Raw genomic sequence first — 21,617 nt, forward strand, 5'->3', positions numbered from 1 at the left:
CGAAGGAAGCTGCTGTTCTCTCAAAAGTAGGAAGCCATCACTGGATACTTGCTGGGTGGTTTTTCAGAACAGACCTCAGGCTTGGGGGTGGGATGGTGGGGTGGTGGAGAGATACCACCTTCCTGAAAAGAAAACTGAACAGATAGGTACCCGCGGAGGAGGGGTGCTAAAACAGCTGGACGCAGACTTTCAGCTGTGGGTTTTTTTAGAGAGGGCTAGTATAGAAGATGCGATAAAACAAAGCCGGGTATACAAACCAAGAGCATAGACGTGTCCTGGTGACAGGAGCTGAGAAATATTAAGAAACCTCATTGGAGCTAGTGAAAGTGAGGGACGGTTGCTCGATTTTAGATTTATTTTACATCCAGGAGTCAGGCCCCCAGATCGGCTTGTGTCCCGCTGCCTAAGCAAAGATTTTGGCCAGCCCGTCACTTCGCAGGAGGCAGCTTGCTTTCTTTTGCATCCCGGGGGTATCTGTCTCCCCCGACATCAGCACGAGGCTGCGCGGCTCCGGTGCAGGCTCTTGATCCCGTGGGAGCGACTGGTGCGGGCGGGCCGGCGGGTGGGCGGGGCGCCGCTTCTCCAGCGCACAGAGGGTTAAGCGGCAGGGGCGGCGCGGAGAGGCGGGAGGGGGCGGCCGAGCACCGGGGCTGAGTGCGCGGCGGCCGCAGCCAGCAGCGGGTTAAGCGCCGCCCGCGCCGAGAGAGCTGAGCCCCGCCGCCGCTCCGAGCTCGCATTCGGATCCGCTAGAGCAGGAAGATGGCGACGGACAGCGCGAGCTGCGAGCCCGACTTGTCCCGCGCCCCGGGTGACACGGACGGGGCCACGGCGGAGGCGGCGGTAACCGAGTTTCCTGGGCGCGGGGAACAGTGTAGATGAGGGTTGGGGGTGGTGCCAGGGTCCCCACTGGACACTCCCCTAGAGGTGCCCCGTCCTTCGCTGGGATGCCTCGTCTTCCTCTGGGGTGCCCCCTTACTTCCCCATGGACTCCTTTCCCAAGGGGTTCCCTTCCTTCTCCGGGATATCCCCTTTCTCCTGTGCCTCGTCCCTTGGATACCCATTTCTTTCCCGGGGTGTGCCCTTCGTGTGTCCCTTCCCCGGGGTGTCCTCAGGGCCAGAAGCGGGTTCAAGTGGGGAAACCCACCCCCCTACCCTGGGTGCTAGGGGCTGGTCAGTCCTTCTGGATACTCCACAAGCGTCCCTGGTGACCCCTTTGCCCACTCACGGGGTGCTCATGGAGGATCTCAGTCCCCATTGTTCACCTCTCCGGGGCACGGAGCGAACGCGAGTCTCGGGGTGCCTGACACCTCTCGGGGGACCTGGGGTAGCAGAGACTGGGAGGTGAACCATCACTAGGCAGGTGTGGAAATGGTCTTTGTGTGTGTGGGTTCTTGTGTCTTAGGGGGCCTGGTGGAAGAGGCCCCGTGAGCATCAGCACTTTGGGTCCTAGCTGACTGCTGTTCGGTCAGTCATCTGTAGGGATCTTCTTCCCCAGCTAAAGCGGCGTTGAACTGGGTTTTCTGAACCTGATGTCAAAACATTGTTCTCTTTCCCTGGCGTCTTGACTTGCTTAGGTGCATACTTGTTCCCTTCTTTGACACTCTGAATGTCTGCGTGCACAGACATTCCCTTCCTACCCTGTTTAGGGGGTCTTGACCCACAAAGCCAGGTTGGAAAACATTTGCAGGTTGGGGATGCAGCTTTTGCTAGAACTGTAAAGATCTGCAAAGAAAGACAGGTCTGGGAGCGCCTCCCACTCTTGGCCAAACCCAGCAGCTCTTTCGGAGGATTCGGAGTGGGACTGAGTGAGCAGAGCTCGCACGGACGACCCCTCCGTGTCTCCCACCTCTACCTCCAAATCCGGGTCTGGGCAGCAGAGGGCAAGGCCAGATGTAAGCAACCTGAGCTGTTGAATTTCCTCCCACCTCAGGCTTAGAATGGAAAAGAAAAGATGTGGAGGAAGGTACTTGGGGGTGATAGCTTCAGAAGCAGAACGCGAGAGGAGGGGGAGGGGAAGGGGAAGGGCGACTACTTATCCCCATCATGAAAGTGGTAGAATCTGGGCTTGGGGAGCTTTTGGGAGAAATTGAGTTTTCCATTCTTTGCTAATAAGAACTTTAAAGATATTTCACATAAAGCCTCTCCACTTGAGAATTCCTTTCTGTGACAACGGAGAAAAGGTCTATCAAAACAAGTCCCTCTGGGAGATGAAATTGTGGACGGTCCGGTTCTCCTTGAGGAGGGGAGGGGGGAAGTGGAGGTGTGGGAGAACTCGCTTCTTCTCCCCCAGGAAGGTGGATAGTTTGTTTAATCTACTTAGAAAACACCCTTTGTGCCTGCAAGATATTTCAAGCACAAGATAAACCAACACCAGCACGTGGTTTATGATGTGTGATGTACAAGACTGTAAACAAAATTGCATTGTCAGGAATACTTTTGTTCCAACAAGGTCAGTGTTCCTTGTCACATGCTTTAAAATGTCAGGAGTCTGATTCAAATGACTTGATGATTTGATTCTTGTTAAGAAGAAGAGCCAAGAAAAAAAATCTCCAGGAAAGAACCTCCTTCATTATTCCCAAGGGATGGTGTAGGCTTCCAACCTGCAGTAACAGTACTTAGAGTTTTTGTTGTTGTTGTTGTTTTGTTTTAAGTAACTGTTTACTTTTAGGTAAAAATGTTATCTTTTATTCTGTAAAAGTGGGCTATATTTATTTTCTACAAGTAATTTGCACTTAAAAGGGGACTCAACATTAGCTACTTGAGTAAACTGATATTTATTTATTTATTTATTTATCTATCTATTTATTTATTTATTTATTTCGAGACAGGGTCACATGTAGCCAAAGCTTACCAGGAACTCCCAGCCTCCTACCTCCCTGCCTCCTACAGTGCTGAAATTAGAGGCCCTTACCACCACCTCCACCTCCGGGGGAGGGGAGGGGAAGGGGGGGAGGCTTTAGGCTGGTTTTGTTGCTGTTTGGTTAAAGAAAATATACAAAAATTCTGTTTGTCATACTTGTTTTTCATCTAATGGTTAAAAATTAAATCTATATTTTGCCTTTTTGCCAACAGAAACTTAATATATATTTTAATTTTAATGAGAAATTCTCTTTTTGCCTTGAAGAGATTTATTTCATTTCAAATTGGCTTACATCTTGTGGAATTTTATATATATACATTTGGCAGAATCAAACTAGTGAAGCCTCAAAGCCATTGGCTATTTTTGAAAGTACATGTTTTCAGGGTTGTTTTTTTTTTTTCTATTTAGATTGTTGCTTAGGAACTGGCTTAATTTATAGTTTGCAGTTTAATATAATTTCCAGTGGAATGTTTTAAATTTAGTTTGTTATCCTTGTTCTTCGTTGTTTAAATCCTGAAAGCACCCAGAGCTAACAGCTACATTATTCAGTAGGATCGTATTAATAGTCTACACTCTGATCCATGCTGGGAGCCTGGGTTATTTTCAGTACCTTAGCCAAATGCAATGACTTTTATAGGCCATATTGCTATTTCTGCTCAGAATATAACTCTTTCTGGTAGGCAGTATGGAAAGCAGAATCTGCTTTTTATTGTCACTGTGGAGTTTGAGAGAGGGAAAAAAAAATGGAGTTCTATTTAAAGCTATATTTGAGGAGGCAACCAGCATTCTCCTCGCTCTAGGATTTCTGGATTAGCTAATACGCAAAGCATAGGTATAGATTTTGCCGAGAGGGTGGCAATTACACGGAATACCTTGACATCGTTTTAGTTAAAAACACATCAGTGTTAAACTTTATGTCTGGCACCTTGAAAAGTTTGTTTTCTAGGTGACAGTAACGTGAATGCAATAAAAGGGGCCCTCTTAGCTAGTTTTGATTTTTACCTTGGACAAAATGAAATCATAGCTTTATAGGAGCTGGGGAATGTTTAAAGTTTGATAGAATAATTTGAAAGGGAAATGACATGAGCTCAGCACACATCACGCATCAGTCATGAAGATGGAAGCATCGTGGGGAGGTAGCATCTTTGCTGTTGACCCCTTAACGCATGACTATGGTAGGCTCTGCAATATACAGAGGAGTAAAACCATGACAGGGATAAAAATGTGGATAGCATGTTAGGACTGACAATCAGAGAGAGGGTTCCTAGTGAAAGGACCTGAAAATGTTTTATGGAAGGCACTGGAAATAGTCCAATGTGGGGGACATTTGTGCTGGGCCCTCAGAAAGAGAATATGAACGGAGATGGCAGAAAGATGTGTGCACCAATGTTCTTGAGTTTCCTTCACAGACGTCTCACACCAAAGGTTTGTAGAGATGAGTAGAGAGAGCTGCCATTTCAGGTATAGCCTTTAGAACATAGCTTAGGTTTTGCAAAGTTTGAAAGATTAGGATGGAGGTATTTTAACGTGTTATACTGTTGCTTTTTAAACAATGGCTTGCATATTTCTGCTTTCATCTGTTCTGTTTATTTTTTACGGCGATTGCTGCTGCTGTTAAATTTCTCATAGGAACAATTTTGTGTTAAAAAGCATTTGCCCATTTGTGGTTGAATCCATACCAAAGCTAAATTACCAGTTGGTTCTGTTCTTATGTGTTTCCCATAAGTTGATATGTTGAAAAAAACATTTTACAACGTTAGTATTTCATCAAGCAATGACAGATAGCTGCTGTTGATCGTGTGACTAGCGAGGATGTGGCCTGGGGGAGAGTCGTATAAGTTGATTTCTTAAATAAGGCTTATTAGAAGCTCTCATAATACTTGATGTTGATCAGCTAATTGAAAAATATACTCTGTATTACAAGATAACAATGAAAATGTTGGTCTGGGTTTATATAATAGTGAACATTTCAAATGTTTCAGGCCTTAAGTCTATAGACTGACTGACTCTCTTCCCTCCTTTCTTCTTTAGTTATGAGGGTTGGACATTATGGATAAGTACTTTTTAACTGAGCTACATCTTCAGGCCTTTGAATGTCAGGTTTTAAACATCTGTTACTTACTGTAGGGTGAAGGGGTGGTATACATGCCACCGATTATATGTGAAGTCAGAGGACAACTCGGTAGAGTTGGTTCATTCCTCTGGACTTTGGGGATCGTGCTCTTGTTATCAGGCTTGGGAGGAGAGTGCCTCTACTTGCTCAGCCATCTCACCCACCCCAGTTTCTTTTCTATAGCTCCCTTTTCTAAGCCATTCTACTTAATGACATATCAACTGCTTTCCAGAGATCTGTTTTCAAAATTTGATTTTCAGTGTTATTAGTTTTCTTTTCAGTTTCTTGTCTTCCCTGTGATAACTGAGGCTGAGGATGGAATGGCCATATGTTCATGAACATATTACCCCTTTCCTGGACTTTTCCAGTGTTAAAGTTAATTCCACATTACTCATTAGGATGTCGAGGAGGGAATGGTTGATAGGGTGAGAGACAAATTCCTGAAAGTTTGAGCACAGGAACAGTTTGGACAGAAATGAAGAGATTAGTCAAGGCTTTAGAATAGTGGACAGGCACAGGGCATGTAGGACTAGAATCCAGCTTCACAAGCGCCTAGCTGAGATGGAGTCATTTCTCTGTCCAGGCCTCATAGGTCCTGCCCCTCATCTCATTGGGAAGAGGCTTAGAGTCCTCTCCACTGCTTGCCTGTTGCAAGACTTATATTACATTTAAAAAGGCCTTGTCTTGGGCTGGAGTGATATTGTAGTCAGTGAAGAGCTTGAAACTCACTTAAGAAAGCCCAGCATGATGATGTGAATTTACAGTGGGAAGGTAGAGACAAAAGGGTTTCTTGGGGTTAGGCAGCCATGGGCAGCCAGGTAAGGTTCAGACAAATACTGGAACCTGTCTCTATAAGCAAGGTGCCATCACGCATGGAGTGACTCCTAAGGCTGGCCTTTGATCTCCATGCAGGAGCACACATTCCTATTTACATATCCCCTCCCTCCCTCCCTTCCTCCTTCCTTTCCCCTCCCCCACTTTCTATTCAGGAGTTACTGACAGTAATGGCTATGGTAGCATTAATGGTGAAATACTGCCAAGGTTTTAGTTGTATCTATTGTAAGTAACTTATACAAACATTACAAATGCTGTGTATTCCATGCTGTGGTCCATATAGAAATAGTGATTTGAGTCCCAAACTCTTCACTTTTAGTAAATATCTAGGTTGGGGATCTATTTGCACACTATGGTAAGTACAGTATTTGTGGAGTGGGAATGCAGGGGAAAGTGATTTTGTTTTGACATTTCAATATTTCACCAAAAAGGCACCAAGATGATGCCAAAGACCCAAGTTCTTCAAAAGGGCATAGTAACTCCAAGGCCATCATTTTGCCTTCTATGTCCTCTTTTATCTGAAAATCATCATGTTGACACTTGACACCGGTGGATAATCAAGATGTATTATGTGGTGTGTTACAAACTTCTCTGTGGCACTTGTTAGATGTGGAAGGTTTCTCACTGAGGGGCTGATTCAAGCCTTCAGTTAGGCTGCACGGAAATCTGAGTTCTGATGGAAAAGTACTTGGTTTTTGGTTTTGTTTTGTTAGCTTTCTGTAATGGGGGTTCTTTTTTCTCTGGAGAGAAAATGGAAGAAGAGGAAATCTAAGAGGAGGAAAAGGCCTGCCAGAGCCACGTTTCTGTTTTGCCTCCAGCTTTCTCATGGTTAAAATTAGCTATGCCCTGTAGCGGGGTTCCCTTCCTGGTATTGTTTCCTTATCACTGGTCCCTCCTCCCACATACAATTGCTTGTCTAGTGTGAAAGTGTTCAGGCATTGCTGCCTGCCTGCCTGCCTTGAGGTACATGGTGGACCCTGAGTTCTTGTCAAGTCTTAAGGCCTTCTGTAGTTCCTTTCCTAGTGTGGGTTACTCTACATGACTGATTGAAGGTGCCCCTGGAGTAGCTTGTCATATTTTATCTTTGTTGCTCCCGGAGCTATAGCATGCTCTCTCTTTTGTACTGAATAGAGGGAGACCTGTTAGATAAAAGCATGCGAAGATGTGATATTCTTGCTGTCTTGGCAGCTGGTAAGGATGGGGAGATGTTTCTAAAGATGAGTTTATACTTTGGGGAAATGCACAAGGCAGGCTGTGATTAATTGCCACACGATAAAATGCAACAGACTCTTAAGACTGAATGGAGGAAGGGAAAGATTTCTACAACCTGCAAAAGCATACAAGCATGAAGGTGGCCCTGTTTGCTGAATAAAGATGGGATCCAAAAGGGGAGGGGTAAGAAAAGTGGGTAGGGAAAAGCAAAAGCAGGGGTGCGAAGGTCTCCCCCACTTGCCCCCTCTTCCCTCTCCTCCTCTGCAATACACTCATACTCCCGTACTTCTATCTTGTCTTTCTTTCTGCTGTTCTGACCGGAACTTACGGTAGCCCAGGCCAACTTGACTTCAAACTTTTAGCAACCTGGCTTCAGCTTCCCCAGTGTTTAGACCAAGGAATGAGCCACCACACCTGGATATTATTTTTAAAATAGTTTGAAGTCCTGAGGACCATATGCCTTTTTATTTCCCCTTGAGAATCCGTATAATTGGTTTCAATCTAGGTTCTAAATATTTAGAAAGATGCACTTAATTTCTATTCATGTTGATACAGCCTTCGAGCTTTGAAAGGTTCAAGATGCCTCATCGGTTTCCCTCTGTTTAGCTCTTACTTGTCTTCAAAGAAACTTTTGCTTGCTTACAGAGATCTGAGTGCAATTAGTTCTTAGTGCAAAGTATTAAACTAGGAAGAACACATTTCTGTAACTTTGAAGCAAAAAATGCAAAATCAATTTTCCTCAAGTACTTCTCAAAGGCTTTTAGTCTCAAGGAAAAAAACAAAAACGAAAACCATAAGATTTCCTCAATCCATTAATACAGTTCCCCTCCACCACCACCCCTCCCCCCAGCACATGAAATCAAGGCACTGGAGAGCTAGAGATTTTAGAAACCACTCAGTCTAGTACCCCCTGTTTAGCGATTACTAAATCCAACATCCCCCTCTTAGGAGAAGCCTGAAAGCCAAGTAGATAAAGCCACTTGCTCTTCCAAATCTATCTCTTGCCTGGTCTTCAAGGCCTTTGCTTTCTCAGATACTTTCCTACTTATGCTTATAAAGGCTTTGGTTTCATGGGACTGGAAAGGGGGTGGGGGGGGAGGTAGTGTTGAAGGGAAGAGACAAGCAAAATGACTGGCTGTGTGTTTGAGTCCATTTTCATTAAGGATCACTAATATGACTGATGTGTTTGGGCAACTGTTTGAGGGACACTTCTACCCCTGTAGTTCAGAATATACCTCAAAAACTTTTTGGCTACTGTTATGGTTAATGTCAGGTATCAACTTGAAACAAACCTATAGTCACTTGTGAAGGAGAACTTCAGTCGAGGAATTAGCCTGTGGCCATATCTATCTATAAGGGATTTTTTTGTGTGTGGGTTTTTTTTTTTTTTTTTTTTTTTTTTGATACAGGGTTTCTCTGTGTGGCCCTGGCTGTCCTGGAACTCACTCAGTAGACCAGGCTGGCCTCAAACTCAGAAATACGCCTGCCTCTGCCTCCCAAGTGCTGGGATTAAAGGCGTGCGCCACCACCGCCCAGCCTATAAGGGATCTTCTTAACTGATAATTGGTGTGGAAGGATATAGTCTGCCATAGGAGGTACAATCCATAGATCTGTGGATGTAGACTGTGTAAGAAAGCTGGCTAACTGTCAACCTGAGATCAAGCCAGCCAGCAGTTTTTCTCTATGATAAATACACATTGTAAATTAATAGACATGACTTGGGTATATCTCAAGGCACATGTTCTCTGTTTGACCAGACTCTGGCAATTTTTTTTTTTTTACAATAAATGTTCAGAACAGAAGATTTCCTGGATATGGTGACTTTTCTGACAAATGACCTCAGGACAGACAAATTTCATCTTCTTGTAGGTTTCATTATTATTATTTCCTCTGTATCATTGTCATTGAAATGATGTAATCTGGACTTAATTGTTTTTTGCCTTTTTTTAATTAACAAAATGAGTTCAGTAATAAAGCATAATTTGAACTCTTTCTCTTGGTACTTGAGGAGAGAGACTTCATGTTTTCTTCTGTGCTCTGAAGATACTAAGGTGAACAGCAATGTGTTTTGTCATCTGTCTTCTTTTAAAAATTAGATTATCATGGTTGTTTTAAAATAAATATCATAAGATATAGGGTAATTCATTTTAGTCTTGAATCAAGATGAATTAATGATTTTTTTATATCTAAGTTCTTTGTGCTGGGTTTATGAGATCAAAGCCACTTCAAGTGAAATAACACCAGAGGGCTTTGTTCGTTTCTTCCCCCTTTCCTACCCGCACAAGGCTAGTGGGTCGTGCTTGTCATCTCAGCTACTCAGAAGACTGAGGTAGGAGGAGTACAAGTTCAGGGTGAACATGGGATACAGAGTGACTTCAAGGCTCACCTTTCAAACTCAGTGAGATGTTGTTTCAAGATAGAGAGTCAAAGGAGGCTTCAGATAATAGCTCAGTGGTAAAGCACTTGCTTAGCATACATGCAACGCTGAGTTCACCCCTGAAAAAGTCAAAATGCTTCTCCCTGTCTTTTAAAGGTGGCTCTTAACATCAGTGTGTGTGTGTGTGTGTGTGTGTGTATTTTAATCAGCCTGCACAGGAACAAAATTTTCTGGTGGCAATTTTGTACATGCTTAGTTTTATTACTCCACACCCAACCCTTCTACATGTCTGTTCCTGGTGTCTTCTGAGCTTGATCACCTTTTTGATATTTATTAAGAAGCAACGCAGTACTGTTAACTTATGTGTCCAACAATCGGAGTCTTTAGAGCTCCACCATATTTCTGGTACTTTCTTTCTCCCAGATTCACTAGAGTGAGGATGAAAGCATCCAGTACTAGGAAATAGCACTCTGAAAATAGTATTGGAATTTTACTGTTGAAGTCAAGCAGTAATGTTTTACTGAGGAAGCAGAGATGGAGCTTGATGTAGTGGGAGAGAGATGGTCAAATGCATGTGTGTTCAAAATAATATATCATTTAATACTTGGTGGTAGAAGACAGATCTTTTTTCTTTCCTTTTTTTTTTTTTAACATTCTGTGTGATGCATTTATGGTTCAGCAAGATCACTTGTAGTAGTGTTTTATGCCTTTAGTGATTTCCCTCTTATTGACATGAAATATAGGAAAATAGAAGAGCTAATTGCAGGTCACATGCCATGATGCTGCCGATGAAAGCAGGGCAAGCTCTTAACATGACTCTTACCATGAATCAGAATCTTGGCGCTCTCTTTTATAATTTATTAGTCCCTTAAAGTAGAGGGCTTTGCTCATGAAGCTTTGTAGAAACAAGAACAATAAGACACACAATTAATTAAAATCTCTAGAATGAGCAGCAGCAGCATTAATAAAACATTATTCATTAAAGCACACAGGAATTGCAGTCTTAGTGGGGAAAACCAGAATAAAAGTCTGTCTTTCATCATAGTCAAGAAGCTGAGTTTATTGAATTTGGGTTGGTAGATTTGGAAAGTAAAAGACTTTTAGGCAGTACCCTTCTCTTCTCTACACAAAACATTTGGGTTATTAATAGCGATTGTTCATCTAAACTCTGTGCTCAGTTTTACACATATATTCTTGGACAGTCCTTAGAAGAAATGTAGAGTGACAGTCTTTTCAGTGTGTTGATGAGAAAACCGATCACTTAATGACGTGCTTCTCAAAGTACCCTCTATACTTCTATATCAGCAGCAACATGTTAGGCAAATTCAAACCCACCCCTACCTTCATTGGTTCCATATTTTTTTAGGATTGGAGCCCCTGCTTTGTTTAAGACAAGTCTCAGGTGTTCCATCCACACGCTGAAGTTGGAGAACCATTGGATTATACAACCATCCGTGTTAATGCTCCGTTTGTGGACCAGAGTTTCAGATAGTAGATTGAACTTTACCGCTCACTGGGGATATGTCTACAGTGGCCTGATGAATGGCGGTTTTCCAGTGCTTCCATTTGTAAAAAGAAGCCATTTAGCTAGAAGTTTTTTCTTTGGAGAACAATCTAGGTCTAGTCTCGTGCCATTGTAAATCATAGTTTTCTTCCTTAAAGGTTCCTTGGGAATGAGATGTGACTGCTTCTGGTCGTGTCTTATGACAGTCCCTGAAATCACGGGCTTTGCTGTGCTTGCTCTTGTGTATTCATAGGGAGAGTCTCGTGTTAAATACTTAGATGCCAAACCATTTCTCATTGGCTGATTGATAGAATGCACCCATTTAATGTGATGCTCACACAGTCCGTTCTGGAGCATTGGTGCTGTGTACCACATGCACAGATAAGCCAGGCACAGGCACAGCTGGTGCATCTGGTTTACTATTTACTAGTTGCTTTCTGTATATGCTTTCTGACTCCTGAGTTGTAGTTTCTTCAACTAAAAATAGAGGTCATGATGTCCTGTGGATTAAATTTGGTTGTTTGAGAGTACTTTGGAAAACATTGAGTGCTACATAAATGTGCAGTCAAGTTCTAGAATGCCTTGAAGAACACCTGAGCTCAGATGCCTGGAGACATATAGTGATGAACTAGGCTCTCTTCATCAGGTAGGGAGTGAGTGGGTTTATCAAGGGTGTCTGCACAGAGTGGAGGGACCATGGGTGTTGGATCTCGTCCTCTACACTAACTCAAACTCAACTACCGTTCTGAGAGATCCTCTCAGCTCTAGCTATAAAATGGATGTCAGAAGACCTCCATGTAGAAGTCTTAAGCAAAGAGGTTGGTACTAAGGACAAGAGTCAATGGTTATCTGCCCAAGGCTAAGAGAGCTAGGAAATAGTCACCAGGAAAAGTTGTAGAAGAAGAAATCACAGGGCTAGAAGAGTGTAGGGTATGGAGTAGGACTACTTTGGCCCTTGTACAGACTCCTCATGCTCTTCCTGCATCTCTAAGAAACCTTTTTTTCTAGCCCTTGAACCATATCTCAACCTTTATAGAAGGGCAAGAAATTATAGGTTTATTTATCTTTGTAGCCTGGTAACAATGTCACCTGATGTCACATCAGGATAACTACATATCAGTGATAGTTCAGGCTAATTAAAAGCATCTCTCTCTTTCTTCTTGTGTGTGTGTGTGTGTGTGTGTGTGTCTGTGTGTCTGTGTCTGTGTGTGTAACAGCTGATACTATAAAGAAGAATATGTTTCTTAGAACATAGGCCATTTTTTTTTTGACTCTGGATTCTTACTTATGACATTGGAAATCTGAGAAAGTTTAAATACCTGACTTGAAGAGAAGACAGAGTTCTAAAACTTTTAGTTAAATTTTCAGGTTTTTAAATGTAAGCTGAATGGAAGACAAAACATTTCTTCATGGCCCAAGTAACACATCTGCAGGCCAGATTTGGGTATAGACTGCCAGCTGGTGGCCTCTGCTGTAGAATGTTCTGTAAACAAGATCTGTTATTATTGGATGCCCTGGAATTTATAATACCCTCCCAGGAGCCACTAGATCAGAGACCCTCTAAGGAATACATCTGTGTTTTCTTGTTACCCTCAAAATTAGCCTCCCACCCCCCAATCCCAAGGCCAGGCCTGTTTTGATATAGACTCCAGAGCCTTTTAAATGTGTGCTGCATAGTTTGGAGAGATTCTGAGTCCAGATGTTTAGGCAGTCAGACATCTCTTTTGAGGGAAGGCTTGCAGAAATGGCATTACATGGTTTTCTTTCTCTGGGAGCTGGAGCATCTGTCCTGTACCTAGCCGCTGGATAGAAATGATCCATAGGTCATCCATTTCTATCCTTATTGCTCTCTTTTGTATATACGTACTTTTATGTATGAGAGGGTGGAATGTACATGAGTATACATGTCTGTGGAGACCAGAGGACAATCTTGGATATCATTCTTCAGGCAATGACCTCAATCCCCTTTGTAAAGACATGGTCATGGTCACTTATTGGCCTAGAAGTTGTCAAGGCTAGATTGGCTAGCCAGTGAACCCTGGGAACTGCCAGCTTCCACTTCCCAGTACATGGGACGAATATCCCCAAGCCATCATGGTTGGTTTCAGGACAGCTAATATTTCCAGAAAGGATGTTAGTACTGATTCCATTTTCAATTTGCCTTACAGAAAAAGGAGTTTGATGTGGACACCCTCAGCAGATCAGAGCTGCGGATGCTCCTCAGCGTGATGGAAGGTGAACTAGAAGCCAGAGACCTCGTGATTGAGGCCCTGCGGGTAAGGACATTTGGGGGCGTGCTACTAACATTTCTAAGGGGGCCACTGGCAGAGGTACTTTCCCTCTTACTTTTCAAATCACGTGCCTTTATGGTGTTAGATCAGGTTAACGTATACTCCCTACTCAAAACATTAGCCTTAACAAGACAGACAAACTGACGTCAAGTGGTTGTTGAGATGGTAGAAGCTGAGAATAAACTACTGGAAATGGGAGACTTGAAACATCACTGTGTTAATCAGTAATCCTTATATTTATCGCATATTTGACCCATGGACATATAATTTTAGAAATTAGTACTTTGGTGTCATGTATGTGTATGAGAAGTGTGGGAGAAAATTAAGAGAATTATTTATAGCAATATTGCCAACAATCTTTTTTATTTCCCATGTAAGTCACAAGTGATGATTTTCATTTTCAAAAACTCAAGAGTTAAAATGAAAACGTTCATGTCTTCAAATTATTTTTATCAGAGTTTTTAAAACAAGAGTATTTCTATAATAGCTTACACAGAATGTCATTTGCCCCACTTACATTTTCTTTTGGAAATAATGTTAAATTCTCTTGATGCAGTTTTCTGATTGGAAATTCCACATCCTGACTTGTTTTGGTCTATCAGTCGGCTGTAAGTTTCAGGGTTTTTTTCTCCCTCTTCTATATCCATTTGTATGTAATTAGATATATCTTGGCTCTCAGTGTTTTGGCAAAGAGGATTGTAATCATTACATATAAAGCATGGGTTTATCTTATTTCACTAAAGATTATTTCCTTAAACTTTCTCCTTGGGACCTTATTTAAACATATGAGAATCTGTTAAATGTCTGCTGTTGTTGCTTGTGATACAAGCTTCTATGGTGAAGAAGGCAGTTAGGGATGGTGGAGGTCCACCTAGGATGTGCAAGGCTGTACCCAGCCAGCTCTTCAGGGACACACATAGATGCTCGGGGGTCAGAACTTGGTCCTGAATGAGAGTGGAAACAGTTCATCTAGAAATTGTTTCCCATCACTTCATGGCCAAGAACAGTTTGCTCATACAATGGTAGTTCACTTGTTTCATCCTTGAGCCAGCACTGATGTGGGGATACAGCCTTGTAAATAAGGACCTTTACTTAGTAGACATTTGCACAGTTTGGTGAATGTTGTCTGTCCTGTTCCACATTGAGAATATAGCACTAACATGTGTGACACTGCTACAGAATGCAACCACCAAGTCACATAACCCCTTAAAATCAAATGGAAATGCAGGACTCCAGCTTGTCCTTGGTTGTCTTTCTATTCTGTGTTAAGCTGAAACACGTACTAGCCCCTGTGCAACTTCCCACTGCTGTTGACACTTAGCTGAAACTTTGTTTTATGTTTTAGAAAGCATGTGTATTTTTCTTTAATTGCAATATCTCCAACCGGAAGAGTACAAGTAGTGGTTCCCCACATATCAAGAGTATATCTTCAGTAGTATCAGAGATTGAGTTACAAGGGAACTTACATGGCACAGTGAGTGGTTTAAACCATATACAAATCCTAGCTCTCATGCCCATCAAGTATTTCTATTGTGCTTTGCTAACCTGCCATGGACATTATGCATAAATTGGATGTTTAAGTAGGATGTATTAAAATCAAAAAATAAAAGTAAAAATCTCAATCGATTATGACATGCATTTTCTGTCCTCTAATAGATAAGTAACATACAGTAAGTGGGGGAGATTTTGGAAGAGTTGGGGGGAGGGTAAACTGTAATCAGGATGTATGGAAAAAACTATTTTCAATAAAAGAAAGAGAGAAAACAATATGAGTTGCCATTTATGCGCATGTTCCCTGGAAGATATGATGAGTTTAAGGCCGATCGCACCACCTATTTATAGCATTGCTATAAAAACACAGTTGAAGAGAATCCTGATCCAGGCCTACCATCAGGTTGACTCAGATACAGTGAGGTGGTTTTACTGAAATGGTGAATGACTTCTGGTAAAGTTCCCCAAACAAAAGTGCAGGTTTAGCCAGGTCCAGTGGTGCATGCTTGATGGAGCTCAGCACTGGGAAGGCAGAGGCAAGGAGATCAGCCTAAGGTCAAAACAAGTGCTCTACAAACAGAAAGAAGGAACTAAAGAAGAAAAGAACTAAAGAAGAAAAGAAAGGAAGAATTACATGGGAATTCAGTCTTTAGAAAATTCAGGGTTTTTTTTTTAATAATTTAAATAAGTTGTTTATTGATAAAACAGAACTCCTCTTTTGTCTCAAAACGGTCATACTGAAAGTTCTAATGACAAGAGCAAACTGAAGGACATTTAAAGGTTTGAAGAGGACTTGCAAAATCCCTGAAGGCAGGCAGATCTCTAAGTTCAAGGCCAGCCTGGTCTCTAGTGAGAGTTCCAGTACACCCAGGGACACACAGAGAAACCTTATCTCCAAGAACCAAAGAAGAAAATAGCAGAAGAATAACAAGATCATGTATGTGTGGCAAATAAACTCTCCTCCCTTAAGAACCAGTCAATGAGAAAAGAAAAATGTTCTCCCCTGCTTCAACGTAGCCCGTGGAGAAGAGCTCGCTGAGACCAGTCTCCTGTGTTTAAAGACTAAAATCAAACAAACTGGCAATGTGAAGCCCTAAAAGAAGATGGTGCCTCCAAGACCACACATAGGCTTACATAGACCCCTTTCTCATTGTCACACAGGCAGACCCTCCACAGAATTCGGCGTGTGAGATCTTCTTTGAAAGCTTTCTTAACAAAATGATGTTTATGATTTATTTAAATATTTAGAGATCTGGTTTAAAGAATGCGTGCTAATGGAATTTTCACATACCTGTGGTACCTGGAATAGACCCAAGGGCCAGGATTTACTATTGTATTAGTCAACTATTTACTTGGGTCGCAACGTGTCTTCCAGTTGCTGTTTCCTTAACTGTGCAACAAAATATGATTTACTGGCCAATTAATGCCACAGACAGAAATTGAGACGAAAGGATGTGGAGAATTTTATATCATATTAGTAGATAAAACTTATCTATAAATTAAGAACCAAAACATCTTTAAGCGGTATACCATATATCTGCAGATAAAGAACATTTTGTTGGTTTTTTAAGCTAAAAAATATATTTCAGCTTAATAATTGAAATAAATAACTAACTGTTCCCTGAACTGTACTAGATTTGCACATAGAAATGTGTTTTATTTATTTATTTTTGTTTTTTGTTGTTGCTTTTTTTTGTTTGTTAGTTTTGTTTTGTTTTTGAGACAGGGTTTCTCTGTGTAGTCCTGGCTGTCCTGGAACTCACTCTGTGGACCATGCTGGCCTCGAACTCAGAAATCCACCTGCCTCTGCCTCCCAAGTGCTGGGCGGGATTAAAGGCGAGCGCCACCACTGCCCGGCGCTGTTTCACTTTCTAAATCACATGATCCTAAAGATTTCATTGATCATTGGATAGGTAGCAATAGACTTTTCAGAAGAGTCCATTAATATAAATTTGGGATAAGACAGATTATAATATATATCTTGGCATTTTTATTGCTTTGCTTTTTAAGATCAAAGCTACTTTCCATATAAAAAGTCCATAGCTTTATAACAATAATGATTTTAAAAATTTTGTAAACAGTCTTCAACCTGGTTTTTCTCTGTAGGCCAAGATGGTTATGAACTTGTATTCTCCACCTCTGCCTCAGCCTCCTGGGTGCTGGGATTGTAAGCATGTACCACCATGCCCACTTCTAAGAATGTCCTTTACTGTTAAGAAGAAAATTGTATTTTAAAAAGAGCAGCCCTGACTACTGACATCTGTAGGTGCAGGTTGTCTGCATGCCTCTTTCCCGTTTCTTAAGTGAGATAAATGAAACTGACTGTACTAAGGATAGCAAATCCCCCTCTTACACTTTATAAATAGGCTGACTGTAGGAGGCAGATCCTCAGTTATTTGCATCGGAATTTTACAAAACTTGACCATTTTAGCATTCCTTTACATAAAATGCACTTTTGGCTCTGGTAACTTTGGGGACTATCAAATGACATAAATGCCTGTTCAAGGGACTGTGTAAACAGCTGTATAGGAGGCCCAACTTACAGTACAAGTTCCTCTCTCTCTCTCTCTCTCTCTCTCTCTCTCTCTCTCTCTCTCAGTGTTTTGAAGCCAAGTGGTAGGAGCTGCAGAGCCAGCTCTGTGTTAAGTCCTCATCTGACTGCCAGGATTATTTCTGTTTCCCTCCCCTCCTAAGACAACTGGACTCCTCTGTGGGGTGGAAGCTTGATTTGGGGCAGCTCCACGTGCCACTGTATAGTAAGAGGAGACGGAGGAGGCGCCCCGGCAAGCCACTGTTACCATGCAGCTTTCTTTGAGTCATGCTCAAGAGTTTCTGGAGTCGGACAGGGTGGCGAATGCTTGTTGCTGTAGTGCAGGAGGCTGAGGCAGGAGGATTGAGAGCTCGAGGAGGCCAGCTACATAGAGAGACCCTGTCAAAGATAAACAAAAACGTATTCAATGAATATCTACTAGATACCAGGCAGAAAGTTAAGGTGAAGTAGAGACCTAGTAAACACCAGACGTATCAGAAAAGTGCCATATCCTGAAAAGTGTGTAGTGTTTTTGTAGTTTGATCTACATTTTATAGTTAAGCAAAACAAAAGCCTGATCTACTCATTGGGCTTTAAAGTGATATTTAAAGGAAAGCAGGTTTTTCCTCAACCGCAGTTCTATTGATATTTGGGACTAGATTCTTCTAAAGGGAGGAGAAAGTATCCAGTGTACTTTGAGGAGGTCAGCAGCATTCACTGGCCTTCCCCCAACCAGTGCTTGCCAACAACATCTCCCACAACTGTGACGAGAAGCAAGGTCTACTCCGAGAGACGTGATTGCTCCCATAGACACCGCAGCATTCTAAACTTGTGTTGACCACTAGAAATGTCACTTTAAAGACTTTATTTGAAAGAAAAAAGGAACATAAGTACTCTAAATGATTAGAACCCTTATGGTACAGCAGTTTCCTTGTGCAGCACTGACCCTTCAAAGCTAAAGGTTAATCTGAAAATGCCCATTTTAACAAATCTTATGACCCTTTCCGGATAGAATATGCCACATACTTTGCTATTTCAAATTGCAGTATAGTTTCTTTTCCAGAACTTAAGTGCTTTTACTTTTCAAAGTGAAATATGCTTATGATTGTAATTCTCGGTGTTGGAATCTTAATGTAGAACATATGGTGCTGGGAGTCAACCAGAGCTTCTCATAGAATAAGCAGGTGCTCCCCCACCCCCCTTCCCCTGGCCTGGGTCCCTAGTGCCAGACAGAACTGAGGTGTTCCACTCTGGTTTTAAAAGCAGCCCTCGGTGAATGGCAGCCCATTGTGAGCATACCTGGTACAGCATGTGTGCTAAGTGTTGATACATAATACTAATCTGGCTTTTCATTGGTGTCAACTAAGTAAACCATGAAGGGTTTTGTCTTTCAGAATCCTCCTAAGATTGCTGGCCATCTTAAGATTGTCCGAAGTATATTTGTTTTGTGTATGTTGTACGTTGTAAAGACTGGATTTGGTGAACAGAGCTGGATTTATGAAAACAAATTCATTCCTTTCCTTTCCTGTCCATGGAGAGAAAACATTTCCATGTCTAAGGAAAGGGGAGAAGCAGTAATCAGAATTGGAGTCATTTCTGCAGCAAAACCAGGTTTTATAAAGTACAAATAGTGAGTGACTTTAAAATACTATTGTATTTTGTCTAGCAAGACAAAAATAGAAACAATCAATTTTCTTTCTGAGAATTTGATTTTCTTTAGTGAATAGTTACCATGAGTTAAAAAAATAATAATACAGAGGAAAAAGACCATTCTATATGCTAAGAAATCAAGGTGATAGTATAAGCACAGGTCTAAGTCCAGAGGTCACCTACTGGTGTTTCTTGATTCTTGTGTCCCAGAATCGTGCCAGACACACATGATAATGTAGTAAGAAACAGAGATGATTTATTAAGGAAAGTGAAGAATTCCCAAGAATGGGAGTAGGTTAGTGAGCAGGGAAAAGGGATCCACTTTAAAAAAAAAAAAAAAAAAGGAAAAGCTGGGTCACAAGGCTCATGCCTGACCTTTATTAGGCCATTCAGACAGCATCTACTTTCTAATTTCTGTATCATGGCCTTTTCTTGCAGCTGCTGGGTTTGTTGTGTGTAGCCCAAGAGGACAAGGGACTCAAGTCTCTTTTGTCATCTATCAGTCTCCGTCTCTACTCTACTGTCTCAGTGATGATACTGTACAAGGGAAGTGTTTATGTTACCAGTCTGGGTCCAGTTAGTGAGCCAGAGAGCTAACTGAGCAATGCTTCCTTGCTGAATACTAACACATTAGGAAAATATCTGTGAGCAAAACAAACTGCCTGCCAGTGGTGCTTGTGAATCTCAGTGATGTAACCCTCTAAACTGGGCACAGTGCATACTCAGTTACACACACACATACACACACACACACACACACACACACACACACACACACACATGTATATATATAAAAAACCTTGCATCCCGCCCCACTTCCAGTCACCCCCTCCCACAATCCTTGCCCCCTTCCCTTTTCCTCTGAGTGGGTGGGGGCCCCCCTGTGTATCCCTCCATTCTGACACTTCAAATCTCTACAAGGCTAGGCACTTCCTTTCCTACTGAGGCCAGAAAAGGCAGCCCAAGTAGTAGAACATATCCCACAGACAGGTAACAGCCTTTTGAGATAGCCACTCCCACCCCTTTAGTTGCTCAGGACCCCCATGAAGACCAAGCTGCACATCTGCTACATATGTGTGTGGAGGGCTAGGTCCAGACTGTGTTTGTTCTTTGGTTGGTGGTTCAGTCTCTGAGAGCCCCAAGGGTTAGTTGACTGTTTTGGTCTTCCTGTGGAAGACCCTTTGGGGCCACAATCCTTTCTTCTGTTCTTCCATAAGAGTCCCCAAGCTACACTCAGTTTGGCTGTGGGTGTCTGTATCTGTCTGAGTCAGCTGCTGGATGGGGCCTCTCAGAGGACAGCCATAGCAATCACTTTTTTATGAAATAAAATTACAATAGCAGTATCCTATATTTCCAGTTTTAATTGACAAGAAAGGAGAAAGAAAAACAGAAGATATATGCATTGTTAATTCAACAGATATTAACTGTCTCTGTGATGTTCTTTGCTTGTCCTGGATATTAAGAATACAGCAGACAATGTGGGCCTGGTTTCTTTCTCTTGGATCTTAGACTAAAAAAAAAAAACCCTCAACAGTTATACTTAAGAGTTTAACTGAGCAAAATGATGGCTTATGAAATGGGTAACCAGAGGGTTCAAAGCAGCTACTAGGCAGTCCTTATAGACAGAACAAGTAAAGTATGCCAGTAGCCTGATTGGTTTCAGCTAATCCTTTGTTTTATTTGAGCATGGGCTGATCTCGTGGCAACTAGTGATTGCTTGAGGCTTGATTGTTTGTGATTGGCTGATACTCAAGTGTTCTTTTTTTTTTTAAAAAAAAAATCTAAATTAGGTTGTAAGTGTGTTTATACACTAAGTTAAGACTGAGACTTCAAACAGGAACTCAAAGTATGGAAACGGCCTCATGCTAGTGCTGTCTTTTTTTTTTTTATGAAATAAAATTATTAACATTGAAATCTGTTATTTTGGGAAAGAGACAAGTGCTAGGAGGGAGAGTGAAGGGGCTAGTGTAATTCTAGATGGTGTTAGAGGACAGAAGGTAATCTACCCCAGAGCTGCCATACTGAGAACTCAGCTGGAAGAAAGTGTTCAGGCAGAGGTGGAAAGCACAAGGTCTTCAGCTGGGAAGGACAGCGGATATTTATATCAGCTGTGAAAGGGAGAGTGACTGCAATGAGAGGAGAGGAAACGGGGTTGCAGAGAGATAGTGACAGGCATGATGTTTGCATTTTATCCTCCTGATCAGGCAAGAAGCCACAGGGGTGTTTAACTATGAATGGTTGGTGTGCATTTTCTAAAGGATCTTTTTTTTTTTGCCCTTAAATTATATAGTACATTGAATTGTTCAATAAAAGTTTCAGTTTATCTAATTTAAATAATTTAAATACCTCACCAATCAGAAACTGCTGGAGGGATCTAGGAGAGCCAGGGTCTTATGAGGCAAATCCTCGGGGATAATGTGAGAATCAAGTCTCCCGGGCCCTTTCCAGGACATCCACACCGCGGCGATCTTCTTTGTTACTTTTATTGCCTAGCAACAAAGTGTTTTTCTTCGGATCATTGAGATTTAGCCAGTTATGAGCGTCATTAAAGATTGGTTTAAATTAATACTGATCAGGAAAGTCCTTCTCCAGGCATCTTTTAGAAGACAAAGTTCTGTCTTCAATTTTGTCTTCTCCAAATGTAGTTTTATCTCAGTTCACTTTCGATTTTTAAATTACATGGGTTTTATTTTATTTTTTTATTTTATTTTGGTTGCCTTCTTCCTAAAGAGTGTCAGCCATCTGTTTTATTCCA

General features: G+C 41.9%; 1 protein-coding gene across 2 annotated transcripts in view; it reads left to right on the plus strand.

The window, feature by feature from the left end:
• Positions 1-625: 625 nt before the first annotated feature.
• Positions 626-21,617, plus strand: part of Cttnbp2 (cortactin binding protein 2) — a 143,600-nt gene continuing 122,608 nt past the window's right edge. For both annotated transcript variants that reach the window (XM_028778429.1, XM_028778430.1), the window contains exons 1-2: positions 626-840; positions 13,069-13,176. In XM_028778429.1, the coding sequence (XP_028634262.1) occupies positions 760-840; positions 13,069-13,176 (189 nt within the window). In that variant the 5' untranslated portion in view covers positions 626-759. The remainder of the gene's footprint in view (positions 841-13,068; positions 13,177-21,617) is intronic.

This window comes from Grammomys surdaster, unplaced genomic scaffold (assembly GCF_004785775.1).
Source record: "Grammomys surdaster isolate TR1022 unplaced genomic scaffold, NIH_TR_1.0 335, whole genome shotgun sequence".
Lineage (NCBI taxonomy): Eukaryota > Metazoa > Chordata > Mammalia > Rodentia > Muridae > Grammomys > Grammomys surdaster.